The 27,465-nt window shown below is 41.7% G+C and overlaps 1 protein-coding gene across 3 annotated transcripts in view; it reads left to right on the forward strand.

Annotated features, from left to right (window-relative positions):
- The window catches only part of GLI3 (GLI family zinc finger 3), a 280,224-nt gene that overhangs the window by 180,441 nt on the left and 72,318 nt on the right, over positions 1–27,465 (forward strand). For 2 of the 3 annotated variants that reach the window (XM_036918904.2, XM_036918906.2), the window contains 3 exons: positions 6,301–6,506; positions 9,185–9,331; positions 13,716–13,917. In XM_036918904.2, coding sequence (XP_036774799.2) covers positions 6,301–6,506; positions 9,185–9,331; positions 13,716–13,917 — 555 coding nt within the window. The remainder of the gene's footprint in view (positions 1–6,300; positions 6,507–9,184; positions 9,332–13,715; positions 13,918–27,465) is intronic. The other variant, XM_036918905.2, reaches the window with a different exon arrangement.

Here is a 27,465-nt window from a genome sequence, read left to right on the forward strand (position 1 = left end):
ACATTCGGAATGCCTGAAAAGATGCTGGTAGTAAATATGGTAAAATATTGATAATGGTTAGATCTGTATAGCTTGGATGTAGGGAATGACTTTTTTTTTAATAATCTTGAACTTTTCCATTCACAGATAAAAATTTTTATACTCATACATTAGTAGAAAATAAAAATAAGAAAGCCATTCTCAAAAGTCCCTTGAAATGATGTTTCATTATTAAAACAAGTATTTCTCTGTCTCTCTCTCTCTCTTTTTTTTTTTTTTTTGGTTAAAAATGTCAATCTTAGTCCTTAAATTCTTTCGAGAAGATAATATTTGGCACCTGAGTGTTAATGTATACCTTAAGCAATGTTCTTATTTTTACCATCAGAGGACACTTCTATCCAAATCATATGTACATGTTGGAGTGTGGTTTATGCTCCATATTTTTCTTATCCAAGATGTATCCTGGAAGCCTCCTGTTGGTGCTTTGACTCAACAATGACCCTTGCTCTTAAAATACTCCTTATGTGTGTGCACCATTCATTCCACTTGACTATAAATTCTTTGAGAGCAGGTACCAAATGACCATATATTATGATATCAAGTGCTGAAATCTTAATGGATTCTTAGTAAGTGGATATTCAATAAAATATGTATCAAATGAAACTATCACTGAAGTAGTCATTTGTGTACTCATACATATAAAGTTGTGTACTCCAACATGGTAAATAAAGCTAAGTCAATTAGAAATTGATGGGAGATATTCATGAGTAGCAAAGATGATGAAAATGGTATTTGAAACTGAAACATCTTATCAGTTCGGGCCATGGCAGTTGAAAGAAGTGGGTATTCACAGAGGTGTAGACAAGGCTAAAGGCCCCACAGTGGTATAAAAGCCCCAGCACTAGCAAAAGTTGAAAAGGTAACATCCCTAATCTGGAGGTGCAAACAGAGGGAAAAGCCATTTGGTGAGGGCTGGAGCCTGGGAATTGGTCATGCTTCAGGCGTGGTGGCCATGGGGGGAGGAATGCCAACAGCAGGACTTTAGCCACTTAGAGTAAGTGAGAGGAATAAATACCTGAAGTCTTCCCTCCACTGCCAGCTCCTGCCTGCACTTCTTATTAGTAGAATCCAGAGGGAAAGTAAGCTAGCCAATTCAGACCCTACAGACCAGCCTCCCTGGATGTTCAGTGGCTCCGGGGTGAAGGCCAGCAAATGGAAAGTGACCACACAGCCATCTGTACATATCGGGGTCACCAGCTGGTTCTGGGGCAGGGGTTATCTGAAGTTTACCTTGAATAGAGGAAAAGATGAAGTCCAGCACTGTGCAAATTTCTGATGGTGTCCAGTGCATTAGCCAAGGACACTTTAGTTATTTGCGTCCTTTGCTGTATGGAAAGCAAAATTTTTATTATAAATTTTGGTTTATTAAAACTGGGCTTATTGAATAATTAATTAGTTGGTTAAAAATTAAAAATACATTATAAGGGATAACTCCCCTTTGTTCTGTTAGGCCACTGCTTGAATATGAAAATGTCACTACTTGTTATGTGAGGAACAAAATCAAACAAAAAATCAACTTGTAATGTAAAAAATCCCAACATTTCAGTCTTTTGCTAGTTGGAGTCCTCAATCAAATATGCAAAGGGGTATGCATGCATTTCCAGGGATCCAAGGAATGTGAAAGCAAATTGTAATAATTCAGCATATAAACCTCGTTTAACACTCTCATAACGGGTAATGCAAGTGATTAAATACTGTGATTTTAATCTTGGCATTTTAGTAACCCAATAAGATAGATGAAAAGGCAGTAACAAATTAGATTATCTAATGATATTCATTCTAAGAAGTACAGTTATTTTCTGCAATATGTGTTTTTAAGTTTTTCATAGTATACTGTTAAAAATGCTCTAATGACAGTCCTCTAGCCTTTTCACTGTAATCCATTTTCATGAGCATATAAAAAAGTTAAAGTCAAATTATCTCTACAAACAAACGGACACAACTTTAGATTGCTTTCGTGTCTTTTGGGAGAATATCAAAGCAGTCCCCACCTTTCTTGTCTGAACCTGTATGTCATGTATTGACTGGGCAATATGGAAGCAAAGTGATAGCCACTCGTTAGGTCTTCACGGCCTTGGCCGTGGCAGGACAAGGGGGTGGAAGCCGTGCAGGGGCCGCTGGCCCTGAGTGGGTGTGCTGGGGCCTCGCATGCATAAGCCGAGATGCAGACGTGACAAACAGACCCTCCTCTCCTCAGTCGTGCCCTTGCTGCCCAGGCAACCCTCACAGTCTGGGCATCTCGGGCTCCCAGGAGCGGCTGGTATGATTTAGTTGGGAGTGCCACAGGCAGATTTCTATACTCCTTGGCTACAACATAAATAGCATGGAATCTCTGTTGTTGGAGCAGGTCTAAGTTTCAGTGTTCTCCCCAGAATGTTTGTTTTTCTATGTGGTTTGAACCCACCTTCAGTGATTGAGCTACGTACTGACCAGAACCGGGAGAGAATGAAAAAGCTACGAAGACCGAGAAAGAAACACGTGGGAGGCCAACAGTAATCTTCAGTTCAATCTCTGTGTGTTTCTACTAAAAATATAAACCAAGAAAGAGACACCTATAATTTCTTTTCCTGGTGCTACTGAAAAATCTATCCTCCATGCAGATTTTTTGCAAGCCTGACAAATATTTACCAGGTCAAGTTTATGATAGTTTGTGAAATAATATATGTCATTTATTTGGACAGTGCTGTGTCTGCCCTCCCCACGCCTCCCACCTCATCTTCCTTCAGTTGAACTCATTCCTCTGGTCATGATGTTGAGTGGCTCTTCCACACAGCTGCCTCTTAAATGTAAGGAGTGGAACCGTCCCTTTCAGATTTGCTTTCCAGTTCAAAACAAAATAACTGACAAATGATCTGGCTGCCAAGAATGTGGGGCAGCACACATATTAGGATCTCCAGAAGTCTTTCCATGTGGAAATCATGTACACAAACCAGCGTTGTTGGATGGTTCTGACGAGGGCAAGAACACCAACCACCAGCACCCTTTACCGGATGCCCAGCGCACAGTGGTGGCAGCCCTTGGGGGGAGCCTGCTTGTCCTGTTTCCTGTGTAAGGGAGCTCATGCTCGAGTGGCTGTGACAGCCTGAATTCCCATCCAGTTCCTTCAGAGCTCTTGCATTTAATTACTGAGTTCATGTTCTTGACCACCTCGTGCAGTTTTATGATTTTACTTTGAAATCCAAGGAGGAACTTTCAGGACACTGTCAGATTGGGGGACAAAGCAGGGAGGTGTTTCCACCATAATATTTGCTTTGAAGAGAGGGTTCAAATAGTTCAGTTTTTGAAAATTGCAGAGCATACTGTATTTGTCATTTTGCCATTGCTAATATGTGTGTGTGTTTCTGTGTATGAGCATATATGTACATGTGTGCCTATGTGTTTGTGTTACATATGTGTATATGTTAGGAGTCGAATCATATTAGAGCACATATATTGAGCATTTATTAAATCCAGTCTCAGTGCATGGGGTTTTTACATATTTACTTGCCAAGATCCCTACAAGATAGGTATCTTCCCCATTGTACTGTGAGGGACAAGGAGTTGGGGGTATTTCAGACAATGTCACACAGCTGCCATACACATCAGTTCTCCTTCAGCACCTGAGCCCTTCAGTGGAACCACAGCTCTGGTGTTCTGAGTCACCTGTCTCCAGAATGCCTGTGGACACCCTGCATGAGTGACCCTTAGTAAGTATTTTTCTGTTTGTATCCTGGAGAATGGCTGGCCTCTGACTACTAGATGGTTTGTTACTTTAGGGCAATAAATTAACTATAGCATTCTTAAGTTACCTGCATTCCTGTCCCACATCTTGTTAGGGAATAGGTGGCCCTGTATCTTTCAGCATCCTCTCTTCAGAGGTACATGTGTGACTGTGACTGTCACCATAGTGAGGTTTCCTGGCCTCTTCTCCAGGAAGAACCGACTCTCTTCTCTGGTGTTGTTTCATACTGGTTTGCAAAGAGTGGGACCCTAGCGTTCCCTCAGGGAAGATGTGAATGGTAGTTCTTGATTTCTTACTCATGCAGCTCCTTCAATAGTTCTTTCACCTTCTTGTGGGACTGAGTCAAATGAAAGTGAAGCTGGGATGCAGACATCAGACGTCCACAGACATGAGTGGGAAGAGAACCACTACCTGGCTTCCTTGTACCTCCTGGCTGGCGACGTCCTGGCTCAGCCTCTATTGTTTCCATGTTGCAATAGATGCTGACATTTTCCTGTGCTTAATTCTTTAAACTAGAACCTAACCTCCAGGAATACCCTTCCCAGTTTTGGAATTTCAGAAAAGTTACAGGTTCTACTTTTTGTTTAAATGGGGAAGAATAGTAAGAAATGCCATTGCCTTCACTAATTTTGAGTTCGTATTGTTCAGATCTAGTTTCTCATAGTTTAGAAGTAAAGCTTGTCTAGGAGGACATCTCATGGATTTCTTAAAATGTCTACTTTGCTACATTTTTGCTGCTACTACATTTGGCTCTCATGATAAGTTTAAAAATAAATTTGTATTTTGTAGAAATTCCTTTCTAATAAGACTGGAGGGATTGATCTTCCTTTCTGGTAGAAAATGAATTAATGAATTGGAGCATGGCCTGCTCCCTAAAATAGCAATATGTCTAAATGGGGCGGAGGGTTTAACTAATGACACAGAGCTAACTGTTTGGTAGTAAAGAGCTAAAATAGGGTAGACTAATATGTCACACTGATTTCTATTTAAGTGTAAGTAGTTTTACGAATGTCTCAGTGAGTCTGAAAGCTTCAAGTTGTTTTGAGAAGAAGTAGCTATTTTCACTCAGTGAGGTCTCACTTTGCCCACATATAAATTTAGCAAACTCTGGATTTTTATTTCACATCACCAGAAGTGGCATCTGAGTAACAAATAAAAAGCCTCATTTTCTTTGTAGCTCAAAATGAAAAAAGAATAAAAAGGGACAAGTGACAAAATCCTTTCCCCAACCCATGCCGCCCTCTCCCCCTAAATTTCAACTCCTTTTATTTTCTACTGAGAAAATTCGCTATCTGATCTTTGGTCTCATTTATTTCAGTGCCTGCGCCATGCACTTGGTGGAGCCGGCTTCTGCTAAGATTATGTTCTGACAGGGTGATGGGGCCGGAGTCTGGCCAGCCATGTGTCTCTGCTTTAGGAGGCATGATGAGAAAATGTGTTTTTCTCTCTTTCATTTCTCTCCTAAAGCCAGCGGCACAGGAGGAATTTGCCGTTCTCAGTAGATCTGTCTCTATCACGCCTCTCCTTTTTATAGCCATCCCCTTTGTGAATGAGAAAACAGAGAGCACAAGGATTTAGCCTGTCAGAGCCAGTTCACTGGATTAGCCACACAAAACATCTTCTATTAGAGAAGGAACAGGCGGCAAGGGTGTTGCACACACTGGCCGTGAGAACGGCTGTCCTGGGGACCTCAGGGGTGGCTCCTAGGCATGAGTCCCCAGTACCGTATCAGGGTATGATGGCAGAAGTTGTGCTGTAGAATTGATGTCATCAGGCAGAAGCTTGCGTTCCACCTTAGCCCATTATAACCAAGGCATGAGCCTGATCAAAACCCCATTCTTTTCCAGCTTTCTAACCCCAGGATTGCTTAATTACTGATTGTTCAGTGGACATGGCCAATCAGGATGCCACATGAAAAATGAATCAGATGCTCAGCGGGCCTCACAGAGAGGAGCGCCTTTGCAAAACTGGTTTTACTCACAATCACCAGATCCTTAGCAGTAAAGCTCTAGCATGGATGTATAGTGTCTGATTTCACGTTTCTTACACACTTTGGCAATTATTCTCTCTTGTTCATGGCCATGTGCATGCTCAGACTTCCAGACCAAACGAATATGCATTCTTTCTCTTTCATTTTTTCTAAAATATGTAAGGCTGTGATGATGAGAGGTAAGTTTTCAATGGTGAAATTGCTGTTCAGGTCAAAGGGAAAATGTAATTGCAGCAACTATAAGCTCCAATGCTGTTGTTTAGATTTCTTCTCATGAGGAAAGCCAAAGGCTGATCTTTATTTTCCTATATTCAGAAGGCCATGACATTTCTCAAAAGTCAATTTTCTTTGCCCAAATAATTGTAAAGTAGCATCCTACCTGAATTATGTCACCATGATTTTAAGGTAGTAGTACTGGAAATGTATATACCTGATATCCCCCCCAGCCACCTTGAGTTCACATAAAACCTTACTGTCTTCTGCAGACAGCCTCTGCCTGCAGAGATGTTTGTCTCATCCATGGTCTGTGTCTGGTTTTCTTTTGACCTAGGCCTTCTGCCTTATCCAGCAGCCCAACGTACTCAGACCTGCCCTTCATCCGGATCTCGCCGCACCGGAACCCCACTGCAGCTTCGGAGTCCCCCTTCAGCCCTCCACATCCCTACATCAACCCCTACATGGACTACATCCGGTCTCTGCACAGCAGCCCATCTCTCTCCATGATCTCGGCGGCCCGGGGGCTGAGCCCCACCGATGGTAAGTCTCAGACTAAGTCATTCTGCTGCCATAAGTCATGCCACCTCCAGCCCCTGCCTCACCTCGGATGTGCATAGAATAGCTCTGGTGGTTAGTGAGTGTCCGCCATGTCCCAGACTGTGCTTAAGTGCTGAAGTGCATGCTTTCATTTCAGTGCTGTGACACCTCCATGACAGTGGGGTTATTACCTCCATTTTCAGGTGAGGACAGCAAACAGCAGAGGGGCCAAGTAACTTGCAGCCCGCTCCATTGGCTAGTAAGTTGCAGAGGTGGAACTCAAAGCCAGACTCTCAGACTCAGAAATCCTTGCCCATTTCCGTTGTGCTGTTTGTGGCTCACGTATGTTTAGACTAGCCCTGTAGCTTTCACACAACATGGGTGTGTAGCAGTGCCTTTTGCTCACCTTCTATTGAACAGTTTTCTGTTCTGCATGTCTGAGATCATGTTTATGTGACTGTCCATTAGAGCGGTGTTCCCCAAACTCCAGTGCGCTTACACGTCACCTGGGTGTGGTGATCAAAGGGGTTCTGTGTGGGGTGGGGCTGGGCAGACCTGAGATGTTGCATTTCTGAGAATCTCCCAGGTGATGTCAGTGTTGCTGTGGACCACATGGGGAATAGCAAGGTGTTTTGAGAACACGAGGGCTCAGATCTGTTGCCCGTGACCTCTCTCCTAGACCGTGTCAAATGGAACTGGAAGAGGGATGGGGTAGGAAAAGAAACAAACTTGGACTTCAATTCTGTTATATTTCATGCTTATTTTAAGCTCTCAAGGATGAAATTCCTATTGGCTCTATTAAATACCTCCCAATTACTTTTCACATGACTGTTTTTTACTGGAGCTGGATATTCCACAACTGCAAAGGTATAAAACTTTCCCTTGATTCAGGAAGAGCATTTCCCATCTCATGCACACATATACCAGGTCACTTGCTCACAATGGCCAGAACCTGAATTAAGGTACAAATTACGTAAATTGTATTAATTACAAATAGAGGATTCTGGATTCTCTGCTGCTCATGTCGAAGCACAGGGAAACACATGCAATCCATCGGATACTCACCGATCAGTGCTGGGATCAGTGTGCACTGTCCACACCCTGCCTGCAGACCCTTCTCAAGGCCAGCTGTGTGTGGTGGGAATAGTAGGTGCAAGGCTGCGTGAGGTTTCTCAGTGCATATTCGCTCAGTTGTACTTTCTGGAATAGCTGTGCTCCAGCAACAGCTGCCAGCTTGGCTCATTTTTTTTTTTTCCTTCTGATTCACTGCAGTAGTGGTACTTGTAAGGTATCGAAGGGATAAGTTTTGCCATATATCCAAGATTCACATTTTAAAATTAAAACTGTGAGAGTCAGACCTGAGTTAGTTGTTCTGCTTCGGATTCGGTTTTGCAATGCAGAAAATGGAGCATCACCTCCATGGAACCTGGGAGTTCTAGAAAATGACTAACGGGGAGCAGAAGGAGACAGATGTGAGGGAGGCTCGCTAACAACAGACTTAGAATTATGCCTGGCTTACAGAAATGTAGTTGGGTCAGTGGAAAGTGGTATGTTTAGTTAAAGCAGCTTGTTGTTTGCTTTCCATAGTATTTAATGATGAATGAAAAAACATTCTTTGATTGGTTGTTCTGCCTCCCTCTTCTTGCCTCTAGAGTTCAATTAACACTCAATCAAATCAAGTCAAGCCATTAATATTTCTCTTTTGTGGTCTAAGGTTTTGTATTTATATATATATATATATTTATCATATATAACAAGTATATGGACACAATTGTAAAACATCTACAGACTTATTGCTAAAATGCCCATGTTTCTACACTAATGACTGTTAGACTGACTTTCATTGATTGAATGCTGTGTACTAAGCACTTTACATGCATCATTACCTTCATTGCTCCCAACAACCTCATGACATTGGGATTTGCGTGCAGATCTTTGTGAACCTGGAGACCACCCTCAGTACTGCTACGATATCTTGCTGCTTTTGCATGTAAATTGGCAGGTGGAAACCGATCATTTTCCTGCTCTTACAGAGCTGACTCTTGCCAGTAAATTGCTCCAGATTGATAGGTATATTTTCCTTTGGATTTTGTAATGAAAAAGAAAAAAAGCTTAAAATTATGGAACACAGAATTGCAGCTTATCCCTCAGCTGTGTGTTATTAAAGCGGTGCCTTAATCACATGTAAGCACTGCATCCTCCAGGTACTGAGATGCTGTCATCAGAAAGCTCAGGGAAGGATTTTAAGTATGTCTGGAAAGATGTCATAGTTGTCTGAGTTGTCTCCTGCTGTAAGGAATGTGAAGATGCACTGCTTTGGTGTAAGAAACTATTTAGTATGTGGAGGGGGCAAACGTGGGAATTGAGTGTACATGTGTATGTACATACGTACATTTTAATTATTTTTGAATTCTTGGTGATGTCTTTAACTCAAAACATTTTATAGTATATTTAGTTTTTTTATCTTCATTCAGTTTTTTTCACTATAAATAAATAAATATAAACACATATCTGTAGACTTCAGTGAAAGCACAGTTTGAGTTAAAGAAGTTTAACGAGAGTGAGCCATAAAAGGAACGACTTGTACAGGCCGCCTGGCAAATGCACTTTGGGATGTCTCAAGAGAAGCTTCATGTTGCCCTTCCAACTAGTAACTGTGGTTCTCTTGTGTCCTCTGCTAGCCCCCCACACTGGAGTCAGCCCGGCAGAATACTACCACCAGATGGCTCTGCTGGCTGGGCAACGTAGCCCCTACGCAGACATCATTCCCTCAGCAGCTACTGCTGGAGCTGGCGCCATCCACATGGAGTATCTTCATGCCATGGATAGTAAGTAATGGGCCGTTCTCTGCAGACCTGGGGGTGGCCAGTGCTAACACATGGAATGGAGAGGAAGATGCAAAGACTAGGTTGATCGCTCATCTTTCCAAACCAGAGGAAGAACCACCAATATTTGGCACGCTGGTTTCCTTGGTTTTCTAGGAAGCTTCTGCAGATTTGATTATCCGGGGACTCCCTGTTTAGCTCAGGGACACAGTGAACTGGAAGATGCAGGTGATTGAATTTGGCAGATACACAAAAAACTATCCCTCCTCGATTAGACAGTGAGGGAATGAACGTGTTTGTTTATGTGGGTGTATGACATCCAGTCACTCTTTGATTTCATAGATTTTATGCTTTAAAAATTAACTGAAAAAAAAAGACTTGGTTTTGCATTTTTTCATTGATTTTTTTTTTTTTTGCCTCATGGATTTTCTTTACATTAAAAATTATATTTTGCTAAGACCTTTTATCTAGGAAAAATAAAAAGCATTTCCAAGTCAGAAGGGGCTTTCTTTTAGTGCATAGCAGTGGAAGAAAATGGGATCATTTGATGTATTTTATATCACATCATTTTGGATCCCTCAAGGCTTATGATGACCCCTTTGGGTCACTTACCTAGACATACAGATGAACGAGCCTATGGTTATCACTGCTGAGAACATCCAAGAGTTCTTGCTTATTCAGATTCTTTATGTTTTTTTTGATGGGTGCCAGGAAGTCAACCAAAAGTTTCATCCAAGGCGTACCTCGATGTAAGCCAGTACCCTTTAAATGACGGCAGCATGCCTTTGAGTAGGGCTTACACTCAAGGTTTTGTTTGTTTTTCCTAGTAACAGTGCTTTTGCATCTGCAGTCCATCTGGGTTCTTCTCTGACAATGGTGTCCTTGGCACCTCTCTAGCAGTGGTTAGGAATTTGGCCTTCAGGTTTTGAAGAAAGAGAAGGTGACTGGTCCACACAGGGTGAATCTAGAGCTTTAGTCTTGCTGTCATGGACTGTCGTAGCTCTATTCCACGGGAATGCAGCTTGCCGTGTTTCCCATCTCGGACGGAGCTCAGCACCACACACAAAGTAAACGTGTTGCACCTTCTGCAAGGGTTTTGTTGTTTGGTTTTATAGAGAACCTACATTTCAGATGCATCAGGAGCACATTTCAATTAGGGATTGTTGGGGAAAAAAAGCCCATTGTTATTATGTAAATTAGTTATTTGAAATCTGCAAATAAAGAATTAAAATAAGAGAGACTCCTTGGAAGGTCAGCCCACATTACCTTCTCAATTTGATGAGAATGGGTTTAGTCAGGCAATGGCAGTTTTTACTTAAATAAAGGATGAAGCTACTCTTTTACTTTGTAAAAACCAATTAAAGGAATTTTAATTTGCCTGCGTACATGGTGAATTGATTGTCATTAAGTAGGAATTTAGATGTCCTATCATTCATCACATAAAAGGAAACCTCCTTTCTCTGTCAGAATTTTGTATTCGAATAGAGAAACACAACAATTAACAGAAAGCCAGATTGGAGGTATCTGTGCTGGAACAATAAGAATGTTCAGGTTTACATGCAAGAATAAAGTTGCAGGTTCAGTGAAGCACTGGGCCACTCTTTTCAGTTGCTTTGGAAATGTTCACTGTGCATTCCAGCAGGTCCCTTCAGCAGAGGATCCCAATTTCCCGTCCCCAAGTGCTGCCTTTCTCTTTCTTTGGTTGCTTATTAGGGGGCAGGGAAGAGGTTAAAGTTATTAAAGGGTTGGAAAGTGCTTTAAGCACTGTCTTCCTTCCCTCCGAAATAATTGAAATAACATCTAGTATAACAGAACATAGGAAGAGTACCCAGACTTTAAGCCGTAGGATACTTTTCCAGTGGAGAAGCAACACGGTTGTAAATTCCCACATTGGATGCACACCTGCAATGACCCTGCTGCACGGGGTCCAGGTGGTCGCTCTGACCCATTGTTACAGATCTTCAGGACTCTTCCACCAGCAGAAGCCACAATAAACTGGTTTCACATGAGCACTTGACTTCTAAGTGCGCCAACAATAGGCACATCTGGGTTTCAGCCAGCTGCAGGATAGAGACCCAATGTGTGGCACGGCAGAATAAACAAGTCTGTTTTAGGGCTGTAATTCTGCCTTTCAGGATTAGAGTGCTCTCAAAAGACAGGAGAGCAAGGAGTCCTGCAAGGCACATCCTAGAGTTGAGGGCTCCTAAGAGCCACGCTATTTGAATTGGTGGAAACTGACTTAAATAAGAGCCTGTCTTGGAGAGGAAAACAGAGAGGGGCTGGAGTAGCCAGGCCATATGTAACCTGCAGGGTCCATGGAAGGGAAGAAATGGGGCTCCTGGGTTGTCTTTGGAAGATGTGAGGGGGATCTAAGGCCTCCAGGGCTTTATTGCATCAGATGGCCTCCTTGTCTAGTTAGTGATTGTAAAAATTGGAGGTGTTCCGGGGATTGGCTCCATCCAGAATGTCCTTGGGATCACCAAGCAGGGTTATGGTGGAGGATTATGAGGTATGGGCAATGGCCTGTTTTGTCCTTGAAATTGCTTGGAAGTGGAATGTATTTCTTCACTAAGAAACTTCAATGATGAAATGAGCATCTCATAGTGAGTAGGTGTGCAATATTTATTTGTTAGGCAGATGCCATGATAAAAGTAAGATGTCCATCAACATCCTAGAAGATGTGTGCATAGTTGGAGTTGCTGCTTTGGGGCTGATATTCCCTAAATCAGGCTAATCATGAAATTATTCTTAATGAAGACACTCAATTTTAAATGTGCCCAAAAGAAAACTTTCAGTAGGTACCACATTGGTCACTGAAATTGGTTCTCTAGTTTTATACATGGATGGTACTAACACTGAGTTCCAGTTTGTTATTTACTTTTTACTAACTATGAAATATGTGTATTTATTTCTATAATTTTATAGAGAGAGTCTTTCATATCCATCTATTGCATTTCATTAAGTTGTCTCAGAGCATGTTGGGTTGTTACCTTGTGTCAGGGCCCATCTTTGATGAAGAAAATATTCCCAACCTATTTTCCAGACCGAGTGCCTAGACTTTGTTCTGTAAAGAAAGCTCACCTTCTACTCTAGTTTTCTGGGTATCTCAAAATGTCCATGTTCCCATGTGTGGGTGCACGCATGGTATGAAATGGAAACCCTCCATTATTACTTAAAATTAATCCTGTTTGATTTGCCTCTGACATAGTGGGATTAGGTTCTCATTCTTTCACTGGACTATCGTTTGATGACTCTGTAAAGTAAATATGACCTAAGAAAAGGTAGGAGTGGGTCTCTGGGCCACATTCAGAGCTATGTCCTGAAATTCACATCTCTAATATCTACCAAATTGAAGGTAATGGGCATTTAACTTTTAACTTTCCAAGTAAAAACCACTGTATCAATTTGGCAACACTTAAGTGTGAGTTACTAACTCCAGATTAGAAGGCTAAAAATTCTAATAATAAATAATAAATGCTTTATTCTCTGTTAGTTCTTACTAGAGAAGAAAGTCTAGAGAATTAAAACAGACTCACTGAATCTCATTATACTTACAGTGGGGTTCTTTCCCCTCCTTGGAAAACCATAAACAAAATCACATCCCAAGGTTTTGTTTCTTGGGACTTAAGCTGTTGGGTTATGGGAAATTGAGGGCAAGGTTCCTCAATCTTGGTATTACTGGGGCTAGATAATTCTTAATCATGGGCAGCTGCACCATGCACGGCAGGGTGTCCAGCACCATCCCAGTCTCTACCCACTGGGTGTGAAGAGCACCCCATAAGTTGTTATAACTATAATGTCTCCAGATGTTGTCACATGTCTAATAGGGGCAAAATTGCCACTGATAGAGAACATTTGTTTCATTAAAGCTTTAATAACTTCATGGATCAGAGAACTACAGAAAATGGGAAATGAGGGCATAAATAGCTGAATTTTTGATTTTTGGATACTTTAATTCATCTTTCCCTTGGCCTCATTGCCTTAAAATGGTGCATTTGGAGTGGGAGGGGTGGTGTGCTGTGTAACCGTGGGAACCACTGTCTTTGTCGTTTGTGGTGAATTAATGATGGGAATATCTAAGCCGCCGTCAGATTCATAAATCACTAGAAATGAGAGGGATAACACATAAAAGTCCTTCCCTTTTGTTTAGCAATTTATCATTTTGCCTGCACATTAATAAACAGAGCTCCCCTGAGGTAAGGCCTGGGAAGATAAATTTCGCCCTAATTTTCTCAATTGTAGCCAGTAGATCACAAGTGGGTGGAGCAGTACTTGTTACCGGAAGTTGCCAGCTTCTTCTTCACTTTGTCCACACAGGCGAGTATCAATAAATAACTGGTTCCAGTACAGCCGCAGGTAATCCAGTTCTGTTTTGTTTATATAACAGGCACCAGATTCCCCAGCCCCAGGCTGTCAGCGAGGCCGAGCCGAAAACGTACGCTGTCCATATCACCACTGTCTGATCATAGCTTTGACCTTCAGACCATGATAAGGACGTCTCCCAACTCCTTGGTCACCATTCTCAATAATTCCCGCAGCAGCTCTTCAGCAAGTGGCTCCTATGGTCACTTATCTGCCAGTGCAATCAGGTATGTATTTTCCTGAATCCATTACGTGCTTCTTTAGTAAAACATCAGCCCTTGACTGCACCTGGATTTGCAGGACTGGCTACCTCTGAGGAAGAATACTGCAGCATGGAACTGGGCGGCACCTGGCGTGCAGGCTAAGTATTACTACGGTGAATTCCAGAGCCAATTAATGGGCCCCAAATAATTGTTTTTGCAGACTGCAGTCAGTAGCATGTGTGTAGACATTTATGACTACTGGTTATAATGAAATCCACTTCATAAAGACAGTGAATATGGCAAATCTTTCAATCCAAGCTCTGCTTACTAATTATAGTTCGCTAAAGGAAAACCTGACTTCATACCTGGTGATACAGGAACAGGAGCAGAAATCAGAAGGCTCGCCTGGAGTTTCCCTCTCCCAACTGCTACTAGGGGGAAAGCAGAATGACAGCCGCGTGTTTAGTCTAATGGGAAATAAATGCCTTGAAATTGGAACATAGCTATCAGAGTTCCTTTATTTTCTATTAAATATTTTTTGTTTAATTTGAAAGATCTCTACTTTAGCCATTCTCCTTCTCTGTACAATGAGAACGTTTGGGCACAGCCTTTGGTGAAGTGTGTTATGTCTGTACCTGTGTGTGAAGGTAAAAACGCAGACTTCTGTGAACATGCTTAGTAGAAAATATTTCTCCCTACTAAGGACCAAACTTGGGCTGATGTAGGGAATAATTAAACCATCTTATGAAGTTTAGGTATGTTTACATTGCTCTTATGAGCTAATCACTTCTTGTTTTGAACTATGCTAATTAACAAATAGTTATTTTAGACATAGAATTAGGCAAAATTCTAATTAACTATGCAACCCTGCTTATAGACTTCTGTTCTCATTTCCCCTCAGTTTTTCACCCATAATTTAAGAATTAAGTAACTAGCAATCTTTTGGAACTTTAGTATTCCAAACCATGGATGATTCCTTGCTTTAATACATATCATATATTAAAGTACATATTAAAGGCTGTTTTCACTAGCCTTGTTTTGAGCAAATGAGGATTTATTGATTGGTGTGTTTCTATACATGAACAAAAGCTTTAGTTGTTAATTGATGGGTCTTCCATGACAGATGTCTCTTTTAGGGAAACCCCAACAGCCCAGGAAAAAAAAGGGTTGTCAGTAATAACACACTATATTTACTAGAAATGTTGAGTGCCCTTGTTTTTTCCATAATGTTCTCAGGTATAGTTTTAATGCTCTGCTTGTTGATTATCAGCAGTGCTCTTTGGCAGGCAAGTTAGTGTTTAAATATTGGTAAGTCCCATTTTGATATGATGTCATTTCCTGCTGCTTTTCTTCATGCTTTTAATATGGCTAATAAAGTGTGAAAATACAGAGCAAAAAAGCAAATAGCTCTGCTTACATGAGAGTAGTCAGTTCATAGAGAAGGGTCTCAGGGTGTTTTCAGGATTAACCACCTTAGTCACAAATGTAGACTCTGTGGAGTCGGACACATCTGTAGCCAATTCTAGCTTTGCCACCAAGCATGCAAACCTCATTTGCCTGTGGGCTTTCTGAAGTCCAGTCTTCACATTTGTAAACTATAGACACAATACCCTCATCGTGAAGGAACACATTTTATTAAAGCTGGTGTGGATCTGGCAGGCCTAATGATGACCTCTGCCCGTGGGCAGTCCCAGGAGAACTGACCCTGGGTGGTCGGTCCATCCAGGAGATGAGCTGCCGTGGCCTGGCCGTGCCACCCCGTGATCATCCCCATACCATGCTGAGGAAAGGTGCTGGTCTCAGAACCGTAGCCTGGCTGTGCCTGCACTCCTAGCAGATATTCCTGGGTCGTAGACTGCCAGTGACCATATCTCAGTGTGCTGAAATTATGTAATTATTATGTGGGTTGACTAGAAGTCATGGCATCATGGCAGTGGAAATGTGGTATGCAAAGATACTCACAAAAATGGTAATCACACAGAATCACTTTGTGAGTATCCATTTCTCTTGCTTTTCCATAAGTTTTTTTCCCTCTTACTCTCTGCCCAGCGATCTTGACTTCTTACAGCATCTAAAGGACTTAGAGTAGAATGTGGTGCATGGATGATCCCAGTGCTGTCTTTACTTTTCATGGCTGACCTGCTCTCCTTGCCTTTTTCCAGGTAATCTAGTATCAGTGCTCCAGACTGTCAGTGTCCTGACTTGGGATGATCATTTTCCCCTTTTCAAGGAACTCCACAGACCCTGTTATTGTCAATAGAGCCAGAAGGCCAAGTTCCTGTGGAAGAGCACTCGGGTCCAGAGACCCTGGGCTAGGCAAGTGACCGAGGCCTTCTGTGCTCAGGGCCTTCCTCGCCTGACCTCTTTCTGGCAGCCTGACCTCTCTTTCTTCAACGCACCTCCACTGTGTGAGGATAAGGTGTAGCTTTTAATGCATGGGAGGTGATACAGATAACCCAGGATGAGCTCAGCTTGCCATATGATACAAGACTTAGAATAATATCATCAGTGCCACTTGTCAGTCCTTTAGCAGAAGACATGTCGCTTTGCTTGCCCTGTTCTAAGTTTTCCTTCTGTGGTTTCTCAAAAGACTAAAAATAGAAATACCATACAACCCAGTAATTCCACTTCTGAGAATCTACCTGAAGAAAACAAAGTCACTAGTTCAAAAAAATACTTGCACCCCTGTGTTTATCACAGCATTATTTATAGTAGCCAAGATACAGAAGCAACCTAAGTGTCCATTGACAAATGAATGGAAAAAGAAGATGTGGTACATACACACAATGGAATATTACTCAGCCATAAAAAAAGAAATCTTGCCATTTGCAACACCATAGATGGACCTAGAGAGTATTATGCTACGTGAAATAGGCCAAGCAGAGAAAGACAAATACCATATGATTCTGCTTATATATAGAATCTAAAAAACAAAACAAACAAAATAGAAATAGATCCATAAACACAACATACTGGTGCTTGCCCTAGGGGAGGGAGGGAGGGTTATGGGCAAAATAAGTAAAGGGTATTAAAGAGGTATAAACTTCTAATTATAAAATAAATTAACCACAGGGATGAAAGTACAGCATAGGGGATAGTCAATAATATTGTCATATCTCTGTGTTGACAATGGCTACACTTATTGTGTTGACCATTTTGTAATGTATAAAATTGTCAAATCACTACATTGTACACCTGGAACCAATATAATATAGATCAGCTATATATCAATAAAATAAAAGGCAAAACCAAAAAACCTGACTTGAGGAATAACCATAAGTGGTAGGATCAGTGGATGACAGGGCAAGGAAGAAGCCAAAAGAAATCTCAAAGGGTTCACCAACTTTCTCCAGAGTGAAGGACGCAAGGAGGAATAGGGATTTGGGATGCACGTAATCTCTGCAGTGTTTGAAGCAACACAGTAGATGTGAGGTGCACTCGGTCTTTCCATCTCACAGAGATTTTGGAAAGTGTAGTATTGTTCTTGTTTGACTCATCAGCACAGGAGGTCTTTGCAAAAGCAAGTTAGAAAAGCAAAGGTTGTATGGCTGATGGTACAGTGCCAGCATGCCAGGCCCATGCTTTTTAACTTACCCCAAATGCAAGTGACTTTCACGCTGTTTTCTAATACCTAATCGGCTTCTGGTTTGGGCAGTCCATGGAGTAATGATGGGGGTAAACTGTCTAAAGATGTTATTCAGCTGAAGGGTGCACATTCGGTTTTCTAAAAAATGCCATTGTGATCTCTTTCACTTTTGTGTCCCACCCCAAATATATCCCTACAAGAGACTGATGTATTATTATATGAGGTATTATATATTATTATATGGCATTTACTGCTCTTTGAAATTCCTGTACTTACTGGCTTATCTAGTAGTTTGCTATTTGTTTCCCTCCACTAGAATGCAAGTTCTGGAGGCTTGAGGGCTGTGTGTGTCTTGTTCACAGCTGTACTTCACCCCACAACATCTGCACCTTGTCACCTTGACACCACTCAGTGAATACTTTGTGGGTGAATAAATCGAGTTCTTAATGAATAATTAGAATTCCAGTCACCTCCTTCATTAAAGGAGTTTTCTACATAGTAGGTAAATAATTCTGGTTTTTAGAATGCTACAGTCTATAGGAATAATGTATGTCCATAGGTTGATAGATATATGGAGATGGATACAGAGGGGTGGATACAAAAATTAGGGATAAAAAAGCAAATGTCTATCTTCAGTTTGTGTTTGGTTTTTGTGTTTATACACTTACTTAGTCAGACTGCCTTAAAAATACTATATAAAGCAAATATTTGTTCACAAAAACCTATTGGCATATCAAAACATAGCACTAAATTCAGTCTAAGTTTTCAAACATATTTTTCAAATGTATGTCACAAGTCTTTTTATATCATAACTAAAATGGTAATTTAAAAAGTTAACTCCATGCATTGGGAAAGGATGTTACAAAATACTCAACTGTCTCAAAAAGTTTCAATTTCTCCCTCATCCTGAAGACTTCCTTTTAAGACCAGATGACTCACTTTTTTTATTAAGGTATTATTGATATACACTCTTATGAAGGTTTCACATGAAAAACAATGTGGTTACTACATTCACCCATTCTTTCAAGTCCCACCCCCATACTCCATTGCAGTCACTGCCCATCAGTATAGTAAAATGCCACAGAGTCCCTATTTGCCTTCTCTGAGCTACACTGTCTTCCCCATGATCCCCCCCACACCATGTGTTCTAAACATAATGCCCCTTCATCCCCTTCTCCCTCCCTCCCCACCCCTTCCTCCCACACCCCTCCCCTTTGGTAATCTCTAGTCCCTTCTTGGAGTCTGTGAGTCGGCTGCTATTTTGTTCCTTCATTTTGCTTCATTGTTATACTCTACAAATGAGGGAAATCATTTGGCACTTGTTTTTCTCTGCCTGGCTTATTTCACTGAGCATAATACCCTCCAGCTCCATCCGTGTTGTTGCAAATGGTAGGATTTGCTTCTTTCTTAAGGCTGAATAGTATTCCATTGTGTATATGTACCACCTCTTCTTTATGCATTCATCTACTGATGGACACTTAGGTTACTTCTGTATCTTGGCTATTGTAAATAGAGCTGCAATAAACAGGGATGCATATGTCTTTTTGAATCTGAGAACTTGTATTCTCTGGGTAAATTCCTAGGAGTGGAATTCCGGGGTCAAATGGTATTTCTATTTTTAGGTTTTTGAGGTCAGATGATTTACATTTATCAAATACAGCCTGTAGCCCTCCCCACACTCTGTATGGTTAAGGCTAATGCTATAAATGCCAATTAATGGCATTATTGTGGAGATGTTTTAATTCTCCTAACACTTCCCCTAGAAATTGAACTACCCTTGGAAGAGAAGGCATTTCAAATGATCCTCGTCTTCCCAAAATCTGCTGACGAGGGTAAATGGAATGAAGAAATGCGTCACCCGCTCATTTTTAACTCACTTTGAGTTTAATGGCCAAAGTGAAGATGGTTTGTGTGCTTACCTTCAGGTCTGGCATGGCAAGCCAAACACCAAGGAAAATGAGCACCGATGCCGAGCTCCCTGGGTTCACCAGCCAGAGCGGGCTTTCTGCTGCCCGCTCTGATGAGCTGTGCCAGCTGACTGGAGAGCATGTTGTTGGTTCCTGCTCAATCTCCGACAGCAGGCCCTGGAGTAGGGAGAGGTCTGCTGGGCACCACGCTGCTCAGGCCGGATAGGAGCCAGCTTGGCCTCTACAGCACCTTGGCTGTGGGCTGTGGCCAGGAGTCAACTCCTTGTTTATGTTGGAGAAACAACGCAAACATGAGTTAAGTGGTAAACACTGAGGAATAGATGAATATGGGCCACATGACCGGTGTCCTCAAACTCTCTGATCAGAGTTTCTAAAAGTTATGAAATGAACTTCTCCCCGTATCAGTCAAAGTACTGAATAGTAATGAAAAAAGGTAGTTTTCCTTTATTCCCACATGTGGTCATTGGTTTTATACAGTACTTTATCTAATCAGTTCCTCATTCATTCCCCAAGTTCTTAGCGGTGCATTCAGCCAAGTGCTAGTCATGGAGGTGGAATGAGAACTGAATGAGAGACATAAGCCCTGCCCTCACAGAACTCACCAAAGGGAAAAGCCTCCAAGCAGACATGAGGAAATGATGGTGCAGACAAGGCCGGGGATGGTCAGGGTCAGGCTGTTGGACTGTCAGCAGCCCAGGACACCAGAAGGCAGTAAACACGGGGCTCTGAGCCAGAGCACAAGATGGGAGGCAGGGCAGGGTTGTGCACAGCATCATGACCCAGTGAGTCAAGAATAAGAGGAAGCCTTTGGGGACTGGGTGAGGCTGCATTGTTTCAGGGACTAGGAGCTGATGCTCAGCAAGGTTAGTGGCCTGATACAGAGGCACTCAACTGCCTGTGTGGCAGAGCCTGGGGACCTGACTCTGAATTCCTGTTCCCTGCACTGTACTTCGTTCTGTCTTAGAAACCCTCCAGTGGAAGGCACGGCTAAAAGGATTGATAGGAAACATATACTGTAGAATATTAGAATGTGAATGTGGACTAATAGAGTATAAAAGGGGAGTAATATCTGATCATGTTTTTAAAAAATTGGTTATGCTTTTTTTCAATCATGTCTACATGGCCGAGCAGCTCCATGATTTGGGCACTTTGAGCCAAATCTCATTGGAGCATGTGGCACTGCCATTCACGTTCACAGAAATCTTGTCTGGATGTTTAATGGCAAGTAGCTTTTAAAGCCTTTAGAACACATTCATCATATAAAGCCTAGTGTGTTTTTGTCCCAAGAATTACTCAGAGAGTACTATGCCTCAATGTAAAGGTTGGGTTGATACCTGTTTTGTGAGCTCTTCATTTGTGTGCCTGTTTGTTCTTCTGAGGCTGCCAGGTTTTCTAATAATCTTGTCCTGGAAGCCTGTGTGGATGGGAGTGGAAGTTTTATATTTTTCATTTCAAATAGAAGCATGCCTCCCCATGTGTGTCCTACTTACACACAGACAAATAATAACAGCTCTTGGCCTATTCTTTGCAAAAAGAATTGTTCTTACCTTGAATGACAGCTGCTGTGCAATAAATTCCACAGCTGTCACACCAGAAAGTGGATGACCTCATTAGTGCAAGAGCCACAAAGTAGTCACAAAGTTGGTTTTGATTAGAATGCCTCCTTCACCCTCTCCCTGTCTCTCTCCTTGAGCCGGGTTCTCTGGTTGTGGTGCCCTCATGTTGCCTCTTGCCTGACTTTACCTCCCATATTGGTTTCATGAGCAGAAGGGTCAGGAGAGATGGAATACCAAAAAGCAAAGAGCATCATTGGATTCATGTAGAAAAATGGGCTGTTTGCAGCATGGTTTCTCAGTCCCAGTACCTGGACCTAAAGTAATACATCGTAAAAGTATCTGTGAGTTTCTCTTAAGGATGTTTTCTAAAACTCACATCTCACCAAAATTTAAAGACCAGGGCAGTTGGAAAAAAATGTGTCAATAAGTAGTTAGAATTGATTTTACATTAAAAAAAAAAAGGTGTCCTGAGAATCCTAAGGTGCTGCATATTCTTTACTCTCCACACGGACAGGAGATGGTGCCTTTGATTCAGCCTCCCCAGTACCACCCACGCCGAGGCTTGGCAGTGGTTCAGTTTTCTAATCAATCACAGGCCTGCCCAGCTCTGCAGGACACTTCAGGTCCTTGTGGGATTCCAGAGGTGAACCTGGGAACCCATGAGCCTTTCCACAGAAGCAAATATAAATAAGATGTGCGGAGTCCTGCTCAGCTGCCCCCAGCTTCCCCCTCCCTTCCCCGTGTGTATGGTGCGTATCAGAGAGGAAGCCGAGCACTGCACTTCAGTGGAAGTAGATATTCCGGGGCAACTTTATGGAAAACCATTTTAGAGAAGGGTTCAAGTGCCACGTGGATGAAGTCGTTCAATGGTAAAGTAGAAACTTTTATCTTTAAGTGAGCAGTGGCTGGGAGAGCCACTCTTTTACCATCTTATATAGTTCCTCCATTTTTCTCATGTTTACTTAAAAACAGATCTCTTCAGCACGGTAGTCATCTTTATTTATCCTTCCAGTGTAGAGGACTACAGCAGGTCAAACTGTGCTGTGTTATTTAATGTGTTACTGTTAAGGTTCCCAGCTTACCCACACCCCTCACCCTCACAGTGCCCAGAATTCCTGAAGTGTTTGGGAAGCACACTGTGGGCATGTCTCAGATGCACATTTAAGTGGATCTTACCCATTTGACTTAAATATTAGTGACTTTGAAATACCTTTATGTACAGTAGGGTTGAATAAATGTTTAATGAATGATTCTCCACAATGTGAGCTTCTACTGTCCTCATGTATATATCATTCCAGAAATAAATATAAATCCAATTTATGGATTGATCACAGGGATTCTGTACAAATGTTGACCCACATCACTTCCTTGGTGTGAACAAAGAATGTTTTTGTGAAAGTCAAAAATGATGAATTTTCAAGCATTATGTATGGATTGTCATAATATAATTTGCCAGTTACTGAAAATATTTTATCCTTTTTAAATATAAGTGGGATGTATAGTAAGTACTCAGTTACAACTTGCCAAATTAATGAATGATGTAGTGTATGGATTTTATGACATTTATTTTAATTGTTTCATGTCCTTCCTTTCTTCTTATATGCCAAATTTTAACCAAATTGGGGGTAATTGCTGAGATCCCAGAGGAAATTTTCAGATAAGAAAGGTGTTACTGTACTATTTACTACAAAACAAGAAACGAGGCACAGGTTGCAAAATTTGACTATACTTAGCAACAGAGTATTGACAAAACTTTGCCTCTAATTTTTGATAGAGTATAAATACATCAAAATTTTCTCAAAGTTCAGACTTTGGGAATTTTAATTTTAAATATTTCGGAAAAAGAAGAACTGGTTCCCAGCAAGACAGTGGTTTGTTGATCACTTTTAATTCAGCTGAGAACTGAATATAAAGGTGGACCTGGCCATCAGTATTTATCCTTATTTACATGTGCTCGGAATTCTGCCTCTGAGTTACCACATATAGAAGAGTGCCCCTTAGGGTATTTCTTAAAACAAAAAATTCAGTACCTTTAAATCTGCTCAGAAACCATAAATGTGGTAGGTGAGGACTCCATACATGTTACAACCAAGGATCTTCAAAGAAAATCAAAGTCATGTTTTCCTCAAGTTTTTCCTCCTTTTCTGCTCTTGAGAAAATAAAGGGCAAATTACCATTTAACTTAATGTATTCTAGCTTTATAACTGTTGTCCTAAAAGAGTATTTCTCAAAGTGTTTTGCAGGGAACACTGGTCTCTGGAAGCTCCTCCAAATCCACAGCAAACTACATGTGGGGTGGAACTCACATTCATGTTTAATAGCAGCGTGACACCCCAGCCTGTTGAACCCATATTCCTCAGACTTTTATGAACTTGGCACTTTTTTTCTTTGTGCCCATAACACTTATTTTTGGATTATCTCAAGAGGCCTGTGACCTTGTCTGTGCACTGCTTGGGAAGGTCTGGGCCATTTGACACTTGATTCTATCAATCTTACTGACTGAATATACATTAACAGGTATAAGTCACATTCTTATAAATGTTTTTTTGTTTTAATTACCCATCTTTCATGTAGTCCTTTAGAAAAGATCTGAAAGCTATAAAAATAGCTTTTCCAAATTATATTTAAGCATCGAGTGAAGAGAATTCAGAAATCAGGATGTAAAATATATCGCTTTTCAAGTGATCCACAAGAAAGAATAGGGTGAGCAGAAAAATTTAGGGTAGTGAAGCTCAGATAGACCAAGTTCTGGGCTAGACTGTGTTCTTGTTTAAAAGAGACAGGACAGATTTATAAAAGTTTTCAACAATATCAATCCTGTACATTTCTAGGAGATTATAGAATGAATACCTGAACAATTTAGGAAGATTATTTTTAGTGCTTCTAAAGGAATCTATTTATTTATTTATTTAATTCTGACCTCTGTAGTCAGCAAAGCTGCTTAAGTTCTATAGCAAAATGTGAATTTAGACACCAGCTTTATTTGTACTGTTTACAGACATGTTGTCAAATTGCAATTTCTAGAGGAAAATCTGTTTTTCTTTGAAATGACTGTTTTGAGAGCAGTAGGCAGAATATTGGCCCCCAAAGATGCCTATGCCTTAATCCCAGGAGCTGTGAACATGTGACCTTACGCAGCACAAGGAATTTTGTAGCTGTGATTAAGGTAGGGGTTAGAGATGAGGAAGCTATCCGGTATTATTCAGGTGGCCCGAATGTAATCACAGGTGTCCTTGCACGAGAGGGGCAGGGGCCACAGTTAGTCTCAGAGTAGAATGGAGCCACCAGCCAAAGAGACAGACGGCCTGGAAGTTGCCAGAGGCAGGGCACCTAGAGATGCCAAAAGAACACAGCCTTCCAACCCACTGGAGACTTCTGTGCTTCAGAATTACAGGAGAATAAGCATGTGTTTTAAGCCACTAAGTTTGTGCTAATTTGTTGCAGTGGCAGCGGGAAAGTGTTGCTCAGAGGAAGGGCATCACTGACTCTGTACTGAGGGCCTGCTGGGTGCAAGGCAGTGCCCAGCACCAGAGGGCTGGGGGAGCAAAACAGACCAGGGCCCAGCCCACCTGGACCTTACTTCTAAAGCGAGAACATGATTTCAGAGTGCTGGCTACTGCAGCGAGGGTAAAATTGTCAAACAATAGAGAATGATTGGATGGGGAGCTGCAGAGGGGCCTCACTTTGATGCAGGCATAGGTCTCAATGTCTGAAGAGGTGACATTTAAGCTGAGACCTGAGTGACAAAAAGGAGGCAGCCACACTGAGCTGGGGAAGGACTCAGCAAGCACCTGTACGCAGAGTGACTCAGGCTGTGCCACCAGGCAGAGCTTCTCAGGATGACGGTTCACCTCCCCTTGGAGTCAGAGAACAGGAGGTGGTAGCTCGGATCCCAGCTCCCCAGTGGCAGGAGTCTTCTGGAGGCTCTTCTGCATGTGAGAGAAGGGAGTCTTTCCGCTATGCTTGCCATCTGCGTGCAGTGCCCTGGCATCACCCATCCTCTGCTTCTTCCTTACAAAACTTTGTCAACAGCTCTGCAGGCTGTTTTGAGAGCAAGAGGAGCTTTGGCTCCCAAATCCATGCACCGTGTGACAGCCAAGAGCTTCTACTTCTGTCATCAGACTCTAAATAGGCTTTGTGATCTGGAGCGAACTGCAGCCTTCCTGCAGCACCTCACGGAGCCAACAGCCCTACCAGCTACTCCGGGCTGAGACAAGGCCTGTCTGTGCCACGGGCCAGTTTGGCCTGGAGGGGAGAGTGTTTCTCTTGCTGCCTCCTTATGATCAGGCAGCGATGGCTGAGGATTACTCATCCATTCTGTACATTCTCATATCCCTTGGAATCTAAAGGTTGACATGGATTTTAAGAGAATATTCATTCTCTAGTTATACCAGAAAAAAAGCAGCTCTGAGAGGAGACATTACCCAAACACACTGAAAGCATCCACAGCTCCTTCCTGTGTCTGCTGAAGTCAGGAAGGATGTTTCTGAGACAGTCAGGCACCTTAGCTGTGCCTCCTTTTTGTCTTCTCTCCTACATCTTCTTAAAAGTAAAACTGTACCTATACTGCCAGCTATTCCCATTTGTCAATTGCTCATACATGCCACTGAGGGCACTTTTCTGCCTAGTGAAATGTTTTCTCTAATGGCCTTGATTCTTAATTAGGTCCTGACTTTTTCAGCTCCCAGATATCAGGCCTCCCAGAATTAGAAATATAAATGGCTGTGGACACCCCTCCCACGCCTGCCTGATCCTGTGGGCACAGAAAACTCTGGAAGGGTGCATAGAGGTTTGGCAAAGTCTGTGTCACATTGTAAATGTAGGGGTAGTGGGCTCCTTTGGTTTCTTTTTGGTTTTTTTTGTGTTTAATGAATAGACTAAGGTAGTTCCACTTAGTAATACTCATTCACCAAAAGGTTTGGGGGTTGGGGGCGTGTGTGTTAAATCATTGTGTTTTTTGATGAATGGCTTGTACACTGAAAAATAAATTGGACAAACTGGCATAGAGCTCAGTGAACATGAAATCAGCTATTAGAAGAAAGCTTGTGAACAAATTCTGAGGCAGATATGCATCTTTTGATTAATGCCCTATCAATCATCCGCGCAGCTACCTTAGCTAAGTCGTGCCGTAATCATTCATGGTTGCTTTCGGAGGCACTGGCAGAAACTATACCACTGCAGAAACGGAATATTATTACTGATTTCTCCCTAACTTACTGTGAACAATGACTGTTTTCACCAGCCTTCTGCTTCCCTTTATTAAAGAAATATAATACAGAATGAAAGGAGGGTTCCTCCAAGCCTGGTGGAGCTCTCCTAGGGTATTCTTAATGATATTCAGTCTTAAATGGGCAAGCTATTGTCATGAAAGGCTCTCTGTAGGAATAATAGTAACGTAATCCCATTGAAGCCGCCTTTTATGGATTGTAGTCAAATAGGCAAAATGCAGAGTCACATTAATGGACCATGTATATCTTCGGAATTATTACTTAAAGTTGTTGAAATGGTTTGAATTTTGTTACTATAATTATTATATTCTCAGTTAATGTGCTTAATAGCAATAGTAATTAACCCACTGGATTGGAAATTTACATGAATTCTATCTTTGACATGAAACCCCGATTCTTTCTGGGTATTACACAGCAGGATGAAGGAACTCAGTGTGTGTGTGTGTGTGTGTGTGTGTGTGTGTATTTCACTGATTATTTTTTAAAGAAGAAATTTTCACAAATGCAATTAGAATTTTTCATGCATTTTTAAGCCAGTGGCAAATTCCTCAAGTGCACTTCATTCTTTTAAGAGGATTTGATTCCTAAACTGTGCTGGCACGAAAAATGATTTGGCGCTGCCTGTCAGTCAAGAAATCTTTAGGTAATCGTGCGGCTTCCTCAGAACTTACTGAAGCCTGGGAAGTACTATGGCAAAATGAACTGGTGACAGGTATTAGCATGTGTAATGGACTTTAATAGACATTTAATGCCATTTAGCTGGCAGAGGGAGCTGTGCTCTCCCATTGGAATATTCCTCCATTGAAGCCCATTGATCACCGATTTCAGCCGAGAGAGGTTAATCCATCAGCTTCTGTAACCAGACGGCACTGATGGAAATTCTTTAGGTGGCATTCTGGATGAACCAAGCTTTCCATCTTTACAAACAAATGAGTGATATGACAAGCATGGTGTTCAAAACACATTTAACCAATTGATTTTCTTTCCTCTTGTAATAAGATCTGGAGACATATGAAAGCTCACAGTGTGAGCTGAGATTAAAAGAATTGCTCCATGTACAGGAACATATGGGACTGAGAGCCACTAAAAGTATGGTAGCACATGTAGTCACCCATTCTCTGTTTTATATGAAGTTTGTTATTGCAATAAATAGCTATTATTGAGCCAATGCCTTTTGTTCCGTTTTGCTGAATCTGATTTCTGGTCTGTGTGCACATGTGCCTGCACGCAGTGTCTGGTTGGGAATAGTTCCCTTTCTTTTGCAAGTTTGCAAG

The sequence above is a fragment of the Manis pentadactyla genome, chromosome 7 (assembly GCF_030020395.1).
Source record: "Manis pentadactyla isolate mManPen7 chromosome 7, mManPen7.hap1, whole genome shotgun sequence".
NCBI lineage: Eukaryota > Metazoa > Chordata > Mammalia > Pholidota > Manidae > Manis > Manis pentadactyla.